Source organism: Glandiceps talaboti, chromosome 5 (assembly GCF_964340395.1).
Source record: "Glandiceps talaboti chromosome 5, keGlaTala1.1, whole genome shotgun sequence".
In the NCBI taxonomy this organism is placed as follows: Eukaryota; Metazoa; Hemichordata; class Enteropneusta; family Spengelidae; genus Glandiceps; species Glandiceps talaboti.
In genome coordinates, this window is record NC_135553.1 from 22,393,821 (window position 1) to 22,410,190 (window position 16,370).

At 37.0% G+C, this 16,370-nt stretch overlaps 1 protein-coding gene and 1 pseudogene across 1 annotated transcript; both read right to left on the reverse strand.

Annotated features, from left to right (window-relative positions):
- Nucleotides 1-4,250: 4,250 nt before the first annotated feature.
- Nucleotides 4,251-6,421, reverse strand: LOC144435505 (mpv17-like protein; annotated as a pseudogene).
- Nucleotides 6,422-10,668: 4,247 nt separating this feature from the next.
- On the reverse strand, nucleotides 10,669-13,073 carry LOC144435672 (mpv17-like protein). Its single transcript, XM_078124277.1, has 4 exons — nucleotides 12,783-13,073; nucleotides 11,897-11,997; nucleotides 11,187-11,285; nucleotides 10,669-10,870 (listed from the first exon to the last, which is right to left on the reverse strand). Exons 1-4 carry the CDS (start codon nucleotides 12,940-12,942, stop codon nucleotides 10,808-10,810), a joined length of 423 nt encoding a protein of 140 aa, XP_077980403.1. The 5' UTR covers nucleotides 12,943-13,073; the 3' UTR covers nucleotides 10,669-10,807.
- Nucleotides 13,074-16,370: the final 3,297 nt, after the last annotated feature.

The following is a 16,370-nucleotide window of genomic DNA, read 5'->3' on the forward strand; positions in this document are numbered from 1 at the left end:
TGAAGGTCAACGAGAGTCAGGTGCTAACTTCCAGAATGTTACACTGCTGCGAAATAACCCGACTCGTCAAGACCCAGCACTAGCATATGCTTCGCAGACAAGCTTTTTAGGAGGTCACTTGATGAAACCAAACCTTTCAAAGTGGTATGAGAGCGAACCGCTAGTGTACAGTATTACATCTGATATCGTACCTTTCACATGTTGGGATTATCTGGATGTGAAGTCTCACTGCAATGATCCTGATGTATCGAAAATGTATTCTAGCTACATTTCGGATGTAATCCAGAAGTTCGCAGTCAACTTGAGAAATAGTCGAATGTCTTTCCATTTTCTGCTCGGTGATTGTTTTCAATACGGCGTATTCCGGTTATCGAACTTCCGGTTGTTTCGCAGGAAAGTATCGCGAGAGGGCGCACCATATCTGACAAAGTGAGGGCCAGAATTTTCGTCATGGCATCTAATAGTATGGCGATGTATGAAGCTGTCAACAAAATGGGCGTAAAAGAACTCCGTGCATTCACAAAAGAGTGGAAAATTACTACTTCTAAATCTACTAGATATCACCAGAAATGCTGTCAATCTTGGTCTTGAAACACTAGAAAATGATAATTTTCTGAGAGAACGGAAGAGGAGACGAATAGTGGATGTCGGGCATCAAAAGATAGAACTAATCGACAGCGGAAACATTGAAAGTTGGACGGAGGACCTTCGAAATATACCCGATGTAGACATGATAAACATATTTCTTTACCTTACTGGTGTCTGTTGCTTGACAAAAGAACGATTACAAAATTACAAATCTGACAACAGCTTCCAATCTGATTAAAATCCGATGCAGATGTTGGCTAATCGTTCATTGCTATTTTACCTTCGTTATTTTGCCTGAATTGACCTTCTTGGTACATGTTTACATTTTTTAGCTTGCCTGATCGCCTCCTCTACGATCAGGCTAAAAATGTAAACATGTACCAAGAAAAATAATATCAGGCAAAATAACGAAGGTAAAATAGCAATGAACGATTAGCCGACATCTACATCGGATTTTAATCCGATTGAACAGCTTCCAGCTACAGTCATTGCAATATTGAGAGTTCGGTCGACTATTACCAAGCCACATGTTTATATTGTAACTGATGTCGCCGCATACTTAGGCCTTTCTTGTTTATTAGAACAGTGGTGTAGCACCACGGGTGAAATCATAAAACTTTGTACGGAAAAAAACCATTTCATGTACTGGTTATAAGTTGGCATAAACATATTTGTATTGATATACTCATCTTTACTATCACACTTTGGTTAGCTTGCTATTCTTCATTCAGGACCATCAGTGTATAAAAAAAACGCATTGAAGTCGGCAACGAATCATAAATATTGTTATTGTGATTGATGTACCACACCGCCCACCCCTTCAATGAATCGGCCTTCCATGTAACGTTTACGTGGTTCACTCATCATACCATGTCTTAGACCGATCTGATTAAAATCCGATGTAGATGTCGGCTAATCGTTCATTGCTATTTTACCTTCGTTATTTTGCCTGAATTGACCTTCGTGGTACATGTTTACGTTTTTGTCCTGATCGGTAGAGGAGGCGATCAAACATGTACCACGAAGGTCAATTCAGGCACAATAACGAAAGTAAAATAGCAATGAACGATTAGCCGACATCTACATCGGATTTTAATCAGATTGGTTTTATACAAGCTGCAATAACTGTAGCGTATATTGTGATTTTGAGGATTCTTTCCTCTGTTTTTGTACCTTTTTCCGTTCCGATGTTTGACTGGAAGCAATCGCTACAATTTCTCCAATGGTAACGCAAATGGACGAGGTCACACTGAAAACGTGAGTGAGATGCCAGTGTACTACCCGTTTCAAAATGTTGCTACTTTTGGGTTTTCCTCACGGTCGAATTGCAGAGCCAAACTTACGCGAAATATTAGGAGAACAAGAGGTTAATTTGCTATTTCGTTATTTGATGGGCGATAATGCAATATTATAGCGTAAAGTTACGGGGAATGACAGAAAATCTTTAGTCAGTGGTTACGATGCCTATAGACTCTATGCTTTGCAACGATACTCTACAATTCTGGCCCTCACTTCCGGTTCTAAAACAGCGCCCCTAGTGGCCAAACAATCATATCTTTTATCTTTTCGGGGCTTCTTCGATAACCGGAATACGGCGTATTGACAAGAGATGTCAACCCTGGAGTGACCAAGTTCGATCGAATTTCGACATCTAACATAGCCGACTACTACGGAGTGCCTGTCGTCCTAGATTTCTTCAAAAAGTACCTCAACACGCTCAACCCTTATTCTGTAATCATAACAGAACTCATCAACTGGCAGTCCCTTGTGAAAGCAGTATGTCCGGATCCATTTAGATTTGGCGACATGAGCTTTTCACTTACAAAAATACCAGGCATAATACAAGATACTGGCATCTCTATCAGAAATTTGTCCTTTTATGGCGCACAGACTTCCTTTGTCGAGTATGCAGAAACCAATACTCCATTCACACAGTTTCTGCGAGCTGATTTCCTGGTGTACAAGACGAAGCAATCAGGACATCCATCAACGAAGAAGGATGTGCCAAAATTCTCAGACATTACACAATACAATGGACTAGAACTACGCGATTTCAACCATAAGTTAAACCGTGTAATGCCCTTTCGATGGCGGTTGAACAACCGCCGAGTTACACAACTGAATGGGTATGAAAGAAATCTGGAATGGACTTTGGCTGAAGATCACCAGGAGGCAAGCTAAGCAACTGCCTGAAAGTGACAGTTTTGCAAACCATTGTCATAGGTTGATGACAAATAACTCAATCACCACCATAAATCCGGGTACCCAAATCACTTAAGTACAAGGGGAAACTTCCAAACTGCACAGAATTATGGACAGTTTCAAATTAATCAAAACCAAGCTGTTGCTCAAGATTTAGGTTGTCACTACACTAATTACCGATAATACTGACCACTAATTAACAGATGGAATGTCTTTTTTTAAAAGTAATTAACTAATGTTTAGCGAACATATCTTTGGTTACTTGAAAAGAAAATGTCACAATTGCAGCTAGTGCAGATTTAAACTTTATTGAAGTAATAAGTACTATTTCCAATATAAATGTTTCAAAGTTGAGAGATGAATTCTTCGATCGTTTAGTACATTTTTATGGAAAACACCCGTCGTGTCATTAATATTTTGTTTTTTTTATTTAGAAGTAATACCATATTACCATAGCTACGTGGTTGCTCGAAAACTGGATCAAACCTTCTGCAATGTTTCTTAAGTGTTAATGATTCTAGACCACGAAACATGCGCAGAAAACAGTGATTGATACTAAGATATAGTTAATAGATGCAGTTCACCATTTATATACCAAGAGACGCTGGTTCCTGCATGATGGAAAATTCCATTGACATAGGGACAAGCAAATAATTTCTAGAAATCGTTAGTCAAAATTGGTGTATTTTACAATGTACTGAGTAAAATATCCTTAGGTAGCTTTTCCAGTTTTGCACAATTTTATGACACTTTTATGCAACAAAATGCCCGAAATTTGTGTCAAAAAATCCATTTGAGATGGTATGGGAGTCGAAAATTCAAATTCTAGCATTTCAACGAGTGCCCGGGGGAGAGAGGGATAGAGACAGACAGACATACATACATACAGACAGACAGACAGACAGACAGACAGACATAGATAGATAGATAGATAGATAGATAGATAGATAGATAGATAGATAGATAGATAGATAGATAGAGAAGAGAGATTAAGGCATACACAAATACATGATTTCGTATGGTAGTCACCCATCTTAACACTAACTTGTAGGCTTTCGAATTCATTGTGGCAAAGCTGCAAGAAATGTTCAAATGTTCTCGGTAAACGACCGCTCCTGAGGTGCACTTTGGTTCAAATCATGAGCTAAATATTTCAGACGATCAGAATCTCCATGTTCCCCCCCCCCCCTTGAAACCTCCAATGTCCCCCCCCCCTTCCGAGAGAGTCTCTCTCTCTCTCTCTCTCTCTCTCTCTCTCTCTCTCTCTCTCTCTCTCTCTCTCTCTCTCTCTCTCTCTCTCTCTCTCTCTCTCTCTCTCTCTCTCTCTCTCTCTCTCTCTCTCTAAACGGATACGAGGGTGGCAGCAAAGGCTTTTAAAAATGAGTGTCCATAATTCTAACTAACTAACTAACTAACTAACTAACTAACTAGCTTGGTTTGTTGGTTGGTTGGTGAAGGCGTTATTTTGGCAAGTCTTTGGATAAACACTGGAACTTGTGGGATATTTCAACAGTTCTCTATATGAAACAAACAAAAAGTATATATGCAATAATCAGACTAACGAGTGTATATGTCAAGACAAGCCTTACGTGTCAGCACAGTCCCTAGGGCTACAGGGACTGTGGTGTCAGGAATATTGTTTTAAATTCTCGACAAGCGAAACATGCCTATTTTTCTAATATTATTGGTACAGTGGATGATTGAAGGCTTATAGAACACATATATAACAAACAATGAATAAGTATCCCATTTGATTAATGATATTCGAAAGAGTTTGTCACACAACACTGATAACAGTGTCACTCATTGAAAGGAGACTTTGCCCTGGTATAGGTGCATAGCCAACATGTTGACACTTTTTGATATTGCAACTACTAAACATGTAATAAATTGTGACCACTTCTAGCAAGTAACTTACATGTCTTTTCATGAAGCAAAGAAAGTTTGCCCAGATAAAACCAGCAACACCAACATAGGCTACCCGATATACATGTCGTACAAACATGAAGTTTAATGCCTGGAAAAGATGTAGACATCGTTGATCTCAATCATTCACATTGGTCTCAGTTATTTGCTGACAGTTAGGTGTATGTGTGTATGTATGTATGTATGTATGTATGTATGTATGTATGTATGTATGTATGTATGTATGTATGTGTATGTGTGTATGTGTATGTGTATGCATGTAAGTCCAATACATTACTCTACCAGTGTTTACCTACAGTCTAAAGGATGAATAAATGAAGCTTCGGATAATATTCAGTTTCTGTAATTGTTTCATCTAAAAAAAATCTTCTTTTTAAAAGCCCTACTTTGAGTACTAATACCTACCTGAGCTGGTATCCAGAATGTACAAGCTACAAGATATGTGGGAATCAGTTTCTCCTTTGCTTCAGAAAATATATCAGATTTTCCTTCCATTATATTATGTACTAAAATAAAATGTGAACGTATAGTGTTAAATTCAAATTCATATCTCTAAATTGGTCGAACGTCGCAGGTATGGTTACAGTCTTTGTCGATATTCTCAGTAATTGTGACTTAAAATTAGTCAAATATTAAATCTTTTATTGATAAATGTTCAATCATTTAAGTTAGCTTAATCCCCTCTCTACACGCGTACGCGTTGTTGACACTGTGTACACTGACTTGGTGTGCATACTTTCTCAACCAATGTTTTAAAAATTGAAGTTCAAAGAGACCATATGTACTTCAGTTGAAGTATAATAACATCAATACTAGCAAGTGGAAAATAAAAAAAAATATATAATTATAAAAACAATTCAATCTAGATATGTGAGGTGACCAAGACTCCTTAAAACTGAGTTGTTACTACAGTGTTATTTTTTGTTGATTAGACAACCAGCAATTATATATTCACAGAAAGTTGTTAAAATTTCAATAATTAGGTATTGTATATGTTAATTAGAGGTTACATTTGCCCATAAGTAGTACAGTAAGATGTTGGAATCGTGATCTCGTTGGATTCATTTAGAGGATTCATTTCGTATGTGTACGCTACGCAAACGCATTTACCCTCAGGCAATTCAATACCGTTTCTATAATATTACAAGCAAGTCACACACACACACACACACACATACATACATACATACACACACATACGTGTGTGTGCGTGCGTACACACATACATACATACATCCATCCATCCATCCATCCATCCATTAATGCATGCATGCATACATACATACATACATACATACATACATACATACATACATACATACATAACTTTTTTCAGAAACGTTCCAGTTGCAGCTAGTGCAGCTGTATTTGATTATATAACCATACCTATGTAGAATGCGCCATAAAAAATAGGAGACACGGTCGTTTTGTCAACTAAGACTTTAGTCACCGCAATCTTTATGGATGTTCCGGGTAGGAGTCTATCCAAGACTTTGTACCAGCAATAGTTACCAGGTCCATTAAAACACAATCCCCATATAACCATCCTTTTCACTTTGGCCATGTCACGCTTCTCTCCCAAAATGGTTTGCTACACCCACTCCGAGGCGGCATAAGTCGCTCCGACAAAAACGGCGTTTCGAAGAAGATGACTTTGTGAAATTCGTCGAAGGAAGTGAAGAGAGTTTCGGACAGAGGATGTCATCAAGTTATGGTTGGGTTGATCGCAGAACAATTACAGATAATGGCGAGGTATGATGTGTTTAGATCATATACCCTATGGCATATACGTTGAAAGTTTACCATTATTGATCGGAGTAGGACTGACCCATATTTGAAGAGAGACAAAGGTCACTTTTACGACAATTTCTCAAGTGTGACAATGTGACACATAACCTAATGGTGTCTGTGGTACGGACATTTGGAGAACCGTAAACATATGACATGCATATTTTTTGTCTTCGGGGTTTGGTTACAGTCCGAAAACCACGATCCATTGGTAAACAGTTAGATATTGACGCGGTTTCTGTAGGACAGGAATAAACACGTGTATAAGGTACGTGCTTTAAAGAATTGGAACAAAACTAATGACAGGCAACTGAAAAAACAAACAAACAAACAAACAAACGTGGAAGATGACGCACATTTTATTGCACGTTTCATAATATCGACATAAGATTTACCGTACAAGCATTTAGAGAAAGCAGCCTTCAGTTGAAAATACGGACGATGTGAGTGGGCGCGCCCCAGTGAACAAAGTTGGAGGTGTCAAATTCGAATTACGTCAACGACGCAACTTTCGGCGCAGACTGAAACGGGCGCTCTTGTCAACATTCGAACACCAAACAAACCCGTGTTTGTTTGTAAGTGAAGTGAAGTGTTATATGTTTTTCGATCGCTGTACGTACTCTTGAATTGGAGATTTAGGGTGAACGGAAGGTAATTTCGTAAGAGTTTCAGAAGTCCTTGTGAAGAAAATTAGCTTTACTACCATGACTTAAATGGATCTTTCTTTCGAGCTGAAGAGTCTAACATGGGGTCCACTCTACATTATTTTCAATTTCGCTTTATCTAAAATGTGGTCCATTGTCTACCAAATCATAACTGTGCTATTAATTCCCCTCAAAATGTTGCCTCCTATGAGATAGAAAAAATACAATGATGAAAACTACATTTTGCGATTTGCTGCGATATTGGCCGCGCATCACTACCAGAGCTGGCCACTGTACCACCGCTCTGCATATATAGTTTTGAGCATTTTCAAACAGTGATCTCCAGGCCCTCTTTGATTATATTACACAGCTAGGTATATGGTTTCGATCTTCAAGTGCGGTCTTCCTCTCAAATTAATATGTAGATGTATGCAAATATTATGCTAATATATCCAGTGCACAACTACTGCATGTCCTGATGTCTTAGCAGAAAAGCCAGTCTGAACTCAGATAACCTCATGAAGTGCAATTGGGTTTTTAGGTTGGAAAATAAAATTATGGAATTTTCGATTAACATATTATTGTCAGTTGCAATACTCTATTGACTACAGTATCAATTGATTCCGGTCACGATGAGACAGAACTACCGACTCTTGAATGTGTATATTGTTTTGTGTAATGCATATAGACGTTGGGTTTGATGCTGTGCACATATGTTGACTTGGCAGTTTAAGTTCTTCCTCGTTTAAAGAATGTTTTGTGTGATTGATTGATTGATTGATTACTTGATTGACTGACTGACATTCAACAATCACCAATTAACAACACGATGTATATAGTGACGGGGCTGTATCTTTGAACGCAGAAGACTTATTTATTTTTTGTTTTTCGTTAACATATAACCATGTACCTAACCAAGCCTCGGGGGCCCCGTGTGTTAACATAGAGTGCGAGTACAAATTAAAATATAGCAATACACTTGGAGACATCCGTTTTCATGCTAGTCACTCCTATCATCATTTATAGAAGATGCACTTTCTGGTTTTTTTATTTTGCCTCTCCTAACACGCCTATCTAAGAACATCTGAGAAATACTAAATAGTTATCGTCCCTCAGTGAGAATAACATTTTTTACACCAAGTTGTCTTGCTGAAGATACTCTCTCTCTCTCTCTCTCTCTCTCTCTCTCTCTCTCTCTCTCTCTCTCTCTCTCTCTCTCTCTCTCTCTCTCTCTCTCTCTCTCTCTCATAAACAGTATACGTATCAGACTTTGAAAACACGTCAATCTCTCTATCTGCTAATTAAGCAACAACGTGAACCTCACATGAAATCAAAATGTCTCTTTATTCTCTGAAAACTAATGTCGTCGTTATCTTACTTGTCGTCGTTATCTTACGTCGTTGTCACCGTAAACGGTGTTTGTTCAAATTCACTACAATGCAGATATAAAATCTAATCAAATGTGAGTTTTGACAAGACATAGTGTCAGGAACGATGACACTACACAGCTTACCAAGGAGACCCAAACTAAAGCTATTGTTGTTGTTTGATTGTGATCTGATCACAAGTCGGTGATAGTGGTACCTGTGCGGATATAAATTACCTTGTAATCAAGATAGTGTAAATGTTGAAAGGCCCACAAAATTTATACGCAGTGCAAGAGCATGGAAGTCATCAGAAACGCCACTCTACTGTGAGTGTAATTGAACGAACTTCCATTCAATAGCTTTACAGCTAAAATGATGTAGGTTTGGTGTTTCACTCATGTAACATGACATTTAATATAACCCTCAAACAACTTGGTAATAATACAAAAGAAACAATGACATAGGTGCCATGCACAGTGGGGATGGAGAAGTAGTCAAGTTGAAATGTTGACCATCAGTTAGAAAATATACAATTGCAGCCATTAAAATCATCCACGTGTAATGTTTTCATTAGAAGTCTGTTTTTTTCTGCACTGTGAAAAAATAGCAATACTTATCACTGACACTGTTCAATGTGATTGGGTAAAGGATCCTGCTGTGTGTGTGCTGCCTCTCTTGTATTGATAGTCTAGAGTTGAAATATGTCTATCTTGAATTGGTGACAAAACCGTAACGTCACATGAGTGAAAAACCAAGCCTACATCATTTTAGCTACAATATCACATCAATAGCTTTAGTTTGTGTTGGTTCTCCATGACAGGGCTCCCTCATTCTCGCAAACCAGAGCTGTTATTTATTCCGCGACACTGCGACATAACGGCACGGTTTGGAAGGTGCCGTAAAAGAGGTCGTGGTTTGCGACGATGGGCGCGCTCATCATGCATCAGCTAAATGCGATAATGAGATACATATATTGACAATACACGTGTCAGTTTCCTGAGTTGTATACGTATAGGGTGTAAATATTCAATCTAAAGAATGCATATCGAACTGAATTCTGTTATTTTCACAAGAAAGTTCAAAAGTTCACTGTAATATGACTGCGGAGTAGACAAAACTAAAATGAATGTAAATTGGCTTTCAATTGTATCCAAACATTGAACCCGAGTGTGCTCCTATAAACTTAGGACATTTTTTTTATCCCATGCACTTTATAATATTGAAAATAACAAATCTGAAGAGATAAGAGCAAAAACTTAGTTTTTCACATACTGACTGTGCTGTAACTGCTAATGTTGATAAAAATACAATACTGAAAATTCTATTTAAGCAATAATAATAACGATTCCAGTATACAATACTACATACAGATACATCGAATTGTAAATTGCACAACTACATCACACTCTATTTCAAATTCTCAACCATTTCCCCTGCTTGGATATAAAAATCTATAAAAACTGGACTTCAATATCGTCATGCAGTTTTCAACTTATATTTGTCAAATAGTCGGACTTACATGCTACATTGCAGATGAATCTTGGATATGTTAAACTTGTAGTACAGTAGTCTGGACCCTTTGCACTGGTGGATTTCGACTACGCCCTCCGAGAGGCTCACTCCAGTGACGCAAGAGCCCAGACCCATCTATTTTACAGACAGTTTTAACCCGGTCAGTGCAAGTGATCGATAGTCATAGAAATTCACAACAAATATAAATAACCCCATATTTTAAACATTTACAGATGACACTGTCAAAATTGGCAGTAACGATAGAAGTTGTCTCCTGTGTTTAGTTAACATTTTAATATTTGTTGTGAATCTGGGTGCACTGCAATTGTTTGTTAAAATAGCAAACTAGATTTACAAAATTAACGTAGTCAAAGCATATTGAATTACTTCACCTTTACCACCGTACCTTTGATATCAATGTATACACGTACCGATAATATCATGTACATGTACTAACCCCACTCCCCTCATCCAACCCATGGCGACACACACACACACACACACACCATACACAACTACCATACTGTGCATCCAAGACCTGTGATGAATGGCAGTCCTGGGTGAATGCGAATTCCCTCACTGGGACGCATGAACATTTGCATATAATTTGTGTTCAAACACAACCCCCCGGGGGGGGGGGGGGGGGGGGTGATGAACGAGTGTTAGCATATATCCACCAGCTATTTCATCCAAATTAAAGTATGAATTAACATAATAACACTTCTCCAATATATATTCTCTAATCGTAAACGGATACGAGGTTGACATCATGGTGTTGGTTTAGCTATTTCGGCAATTCTTCGGATAAACACTAGACTTGGGCGAAATTTCAACAGCAGTCCTCTATATGGAACAGACAGAAACAATATATGCAATAATTAATGTAATGTGAACACAAGCCTTATGTGCCAGGAAAATTGTTTTAAATTTTCAACACGCCATATTTGTCAAATTTACTCAGCATGATTGAAGGCTCGTTGAGCACGTATACAACAAACAATTACAAAAAATGAGTTTGCCAAACAACACTGATAACAGTATCACTCATTGGAAGGAGACTTTGCCCTGGTATAGGTGCATAGCCAACATGTTGACACTTTTTGATATTGCAACTAGTAAACATGTAATAAATTGTGACCACTTCTAGCAAGTAACTTACATGTCTTTTCATGAAGCAAAGAAAGTTTGCCCAGATAAAACCAGCAACACCAACATAGGCTACTCGATATACATGTGGTACAAACATGAAGTTTAATGCCTGGAAAAGATGTAGACATTGTTAATCTCAATCATTCACATTGGTCTCAGTTATTTGCTGACAGTTGTATGTATGTATGTATGTATGTATGTATGTATGTATGTATGTATGTATGTATGTATGTATGTATGTATGTGTGTGTGTGTGTGTGTGTATGTATGTATGTATGTATGTATGTATGTATGTATGTATGTGTGTGTATGTATGTATGTATGTATGTTTGTGTGTATGTATGTATGTGTTTGTGTGTGTATGTATGTATGTATGTATGTATGTATGTACGTGTTTGTGTGTATGTATGTATGTATGTATGTATGTATGTATGTATATATGTATGTATGAATGTGTTTGTGTGCGTTTGTCAGTTTATATGTATGTATGTATGTATGTATGTATGTATGTATGTATGTATGTGTGTGTGTTTGTATGTATGTATGTATGTATGTATGTATGTATGTGTGTGTGTGTGTGTGTGTGTGTTTGTTTGTTTGTAGTCTAAAGGATGTATAAATGAAGCCTCAGATATAATATTCAGTTTCTGTAAATGTTTCATCTCTCAAAAAGCTACAAGCCTTCTTTTCAAGAGCCCTACTTTGAGTACTAATACCTACCTGAGCTGGTATCCAGAATGTACAACCTACAAGATATGTGGGAATCAGCTTCTCCTTTGCTTCAGAAAATATATCAGATTTTCCTTCCATTATATTAAGTACTAGAATACAATGCGAAAGTATACAGTTTTCTGTTAAAGTTTAAGTCTAAAATAGTTGAATTTCACAGAAATGTTTAATCTTTTTGTGGAGTAATTTGTATTCTGTAACGTTACTCAAATATTAAGCCTTTTACTGGTGACCGTTCAATCATTCCGATTAACTAAATCACATCTCTACATGTCGTTGTTGACACATGTCTGCTTTTATTTACTGTCGCACAAGAATTTGCCATTTGAGACAATAGAATTTGTATTGTATATCTATTGTATTATTGGATGAGTAAGTCGAAAATAACAAAATTATGGAAATTACAAATGTACTCCACCCAGAGAGTTGACTAAGGTCCATTAAAACTACATGAGTTGTAACCGGATTGTTAATGTTTAAATTAGAATGAGCAATATAAATATTCACTGAAAATTCTTAAAATTTCAATAATTAGGTATTGTATATGACTTTATATTAATTAGAGTCTGACGTCGATTTTGCCCATAAGTAGTACAGTAAGAGGTGAGAATCTCGACATTTGGTGGGTTTACAACCTAAAATCATTTTAATTGGAATTATTGTACCATAAGTCATACATGTATATATATATATATATATATATATATATATATATATATATATATATATATATATATATATATATATATATATATATATATATATATATATATATATATATATATATATATATATATAATATCCTATTGAACACAAAACCTTTTCAGAAAACTTTCCAGTTACAGCTAGTATAGTGCAGTTTTTAATATAACCATACCTATGTAGAATCCTCCATACCAAATAGGAGACATGGTCATTTTTTCAACTAGGACTTTAGTCATTGCAATCTTCATGGATTTTCCTGGTAGAAATCTATCCAATACTTTGTACCAGCAATAGTTACCAGGTCCATTAAAACAGAATCCCCATATAGCCATCCTTTTCACTTTGGCCGTGTCACGCTTCTCTCCCAAAACGGTTTGCTGCACCCACTCGGAGGACGCATAAGTCGTTCCGACAAAAACGGCATTTCGAAGAAGATGACTTTGCGAAATTCGTCGAAGGAAGTGAAGGGAGTTTCGGACAGAAGATGTTATCATTGTGGTTGGTTTGGTTTCAGACGACTACAGGCAATGACAAGGTTTGATGGTTTTAAAGCACGTGCCCTATGGCCATAACTCGAGGTTTGTCTTAGTGGTTTGGTAATAGTCCGAAAACCACGATCCATTGGTAAACAGTTAGATATTGACGCAGGTTCCATAGGACAGGATCAGGTACCTGCTTTAAACAATTGGAACAAAACTAATGCCAGTCACCTGAAAAATCCAAACAAACAAATAAATAAACAAACATGTAGGGTGATACAAAGTTTATTACACATTTAAATTATTGTACAAACATTCAGAGAAGCGACCTTGAACTGTTTTGACCTCCCCTGATGTGTTGATTTATCATACATAATGATATATGAACTGACAGAAATATGCCTTGGTGCCTGTGTGTTCCAATATTGTACAATTTCATGTGATTTTTGTCCAAAGATGTTGAAATTTGATTGGCTAGGGGTCCTATTTGTGATTATAACCACTTTGACTTTTGGAGAAATAAATAAACTCTACATATGAATAGTTTGGTTGATTTATCACTAGTACGTATGAACTAACAGAAATATCCCTTGTGCCTATACTAATGTATTAATATTGTCCAATGTCACATGAGTTTTGTTCAAAAAATGTTGAAATTTGGATGGGGTGTGGTGGCATTTTCAAGTTAGCGTACACACAATGATTTTGTTGTATAATTATGAATTGGTATGTGCAAAGATAATCAAGCAAATTTTAATTTTTGTCAAAATTCAACAAAATGTCATGAGATATTTCTGTCAAAACTCAGAATTTAGATAGTGTGTGGGGTTACAATTTCATATCTAACAAGTTATTGTGAATGACATAGACCCCGCTATGATTGGGTTTTAAGGAACTGGCAGTTTATGTTGTCATTTTCACACCTGGTTAATGTTGTTTCGCCTCATATGGTTGTTTTTGATATCACTACACTGTTCAAGCATGTCTGAGTTTATGGCTTTGGACATGAAAACTATGCCAACAAAATGGCTGCCAGGCAGCCATATTGGATTGTATCACGACAACAATTAATGTGCACATGTATGTCATAGAACACTGGCTTAATACCAACTTTGAACGAGATCTGTTCAAGCATGTCTGAGTTATGGCTTTGGACATGGAAAATTCACAATCATAATGGCTGCCAGGCAGCCATATTGGATTGTATAACGACAAAAATGGATATGCACATGTATGTCATAGAATACTGTCCTAATACCAACTTTGCATGAGATCTGTTCAAGCATGTCTGAGTTATGGCTTTGGACATGGAAAATTTGCAAAGAAAATGGCTGCCAGGCAGCCATATTGGATCGTATCACGACAACAATTAATGTGCACATGTATGTCATAGAACACTGGCTTAATACCAACTTTGAACGAGATCTGTTCAAGCATGTCTGAGTTATGGCTTTGGACATGGAAAATTCACAATCATAATGGCTGCCAGGCAGCCATATTGGATTGTATAACGACAAAAATGGATATGCACATGTATGTCATAGAATACTGTCCTAATACCAACTTTGCATGAGATCTGTTCAAGCATGTCTGAGTTATGGCTTTGGACATGGAAAATTCGCAAAGAAAATGGCTGCCAGGCAGCCATATTGGATCGTATCACGACAACAATTAATATGCACATGTATGTCATAGAACACTGGCCTAATACCAACTTTGAATGAGATCTGTTCAAGCATGTCTGAGTTATGGCTTTGGACATGGAAAATTCGCAAACAAAATGGCTGCCATATCGGATTGTATCAAGACGAAAATGGGTATGCACATGTATGTCACAGAACACTGTCCTAATACCAACTTTGAATGAGATCTGTACAAGCATGTCTGAGTTATGGCTTTGGACATGGAAAATTCACAATCAGAATGGCTGCTAGGCAGCCATATTGGATTGTATAAAGACAAAAATGGATATGCACATGTATGTCATAGAACACTGTCCTAATACCAACTTTGAATGAGATCTGTTCAAGCATGTCTGAATTATGGCTTTGGACATGGAAAAATTACAAATAAAATGGCTGCCAGGCAGCCATATTGGATCGTATCATGACAAAAATGGATATGCACATGTATGTCATAACTAACACTGTCCTAATACCAACTTTGAATGAGATATGTTCAAGCATGTCTGAGTTATGGCTTTGGACATGGACAATTCGCAAACAAAATGGCTGCTGGGTGGCCATATTGATCGTATCGGCCCTCGATATCAGTTTGCGATTAGACTAGTGTTGCGCCGGATCGGAGTTTAGATAAAACGTAGGAAAAAAGGCGCGAGCGACTGTCGACAGTCTAGCCATTACCCTAAAGATTATACATTCCAAATTTCATTACAATTGAGCCAGCCGATTTTTAGAAAATGATGACACACACACACACACACAGAGCCATTTCTGCCCTAAAGTATCTCCTTCCTTACGGAAGGAAAAAAACTATATACATTGTCACCCCATGAAAGAAGTATCCATGGTAACATTACTATAAGCTCTGAATGAGGGGTTCTAGTTTTGTACCCAAAATCAATAAATACATCTAGTAGCATAGCTTTTGGTTCCACACAGTGCAGTGCCACATATGCAGAGCTAGAGGTACATATACTGGATGCTGTGTTCAGGGGATCAACAGCTGCAGTTACTGATAGTATCATTTATAGTTCAATTTGATGAGTTATTTCCTATTTTTCATAGTGACCACACTCTGCAATAGAAACTAGCAATTTCCTTACATGAAATCAACACTTAACTGTTTCAACTTTTATACTACATTGAAATATTGACCTCCCCCCTAATGTGTTGATTTATCATACATAATTATGTACTGACAACTATCCCTTGGTGCCTATGTGTTCCAATATTTTGCAATTTCATGTGGATTTTGTCCAAGAATGTTGAAATTTGGATGGGGGGGGGGGGGCATAATTATTAATATTATGAACACTTTGGTTTTTGGAGAAAGCAATAAACTCCACATGTGAATACTTCAGTTTATTTATCAAACATATGTACTGATAGAAATATCACTTGGTGCCTGTGTGTTCCAATATTGTACAATTTCCTGTGATTTTTGTTCAAAATATTGAAATTTTGATGGGGTTGGGGGTCACAATTATGAATATTATGAACACTTTGGCATTTAGAGAAAGAAATAAACTCCACATATAAATAGTTAAGTTTCTTTAACATACATATGTACTTATAGAAATATCCCTTGGTGCCTGTGTA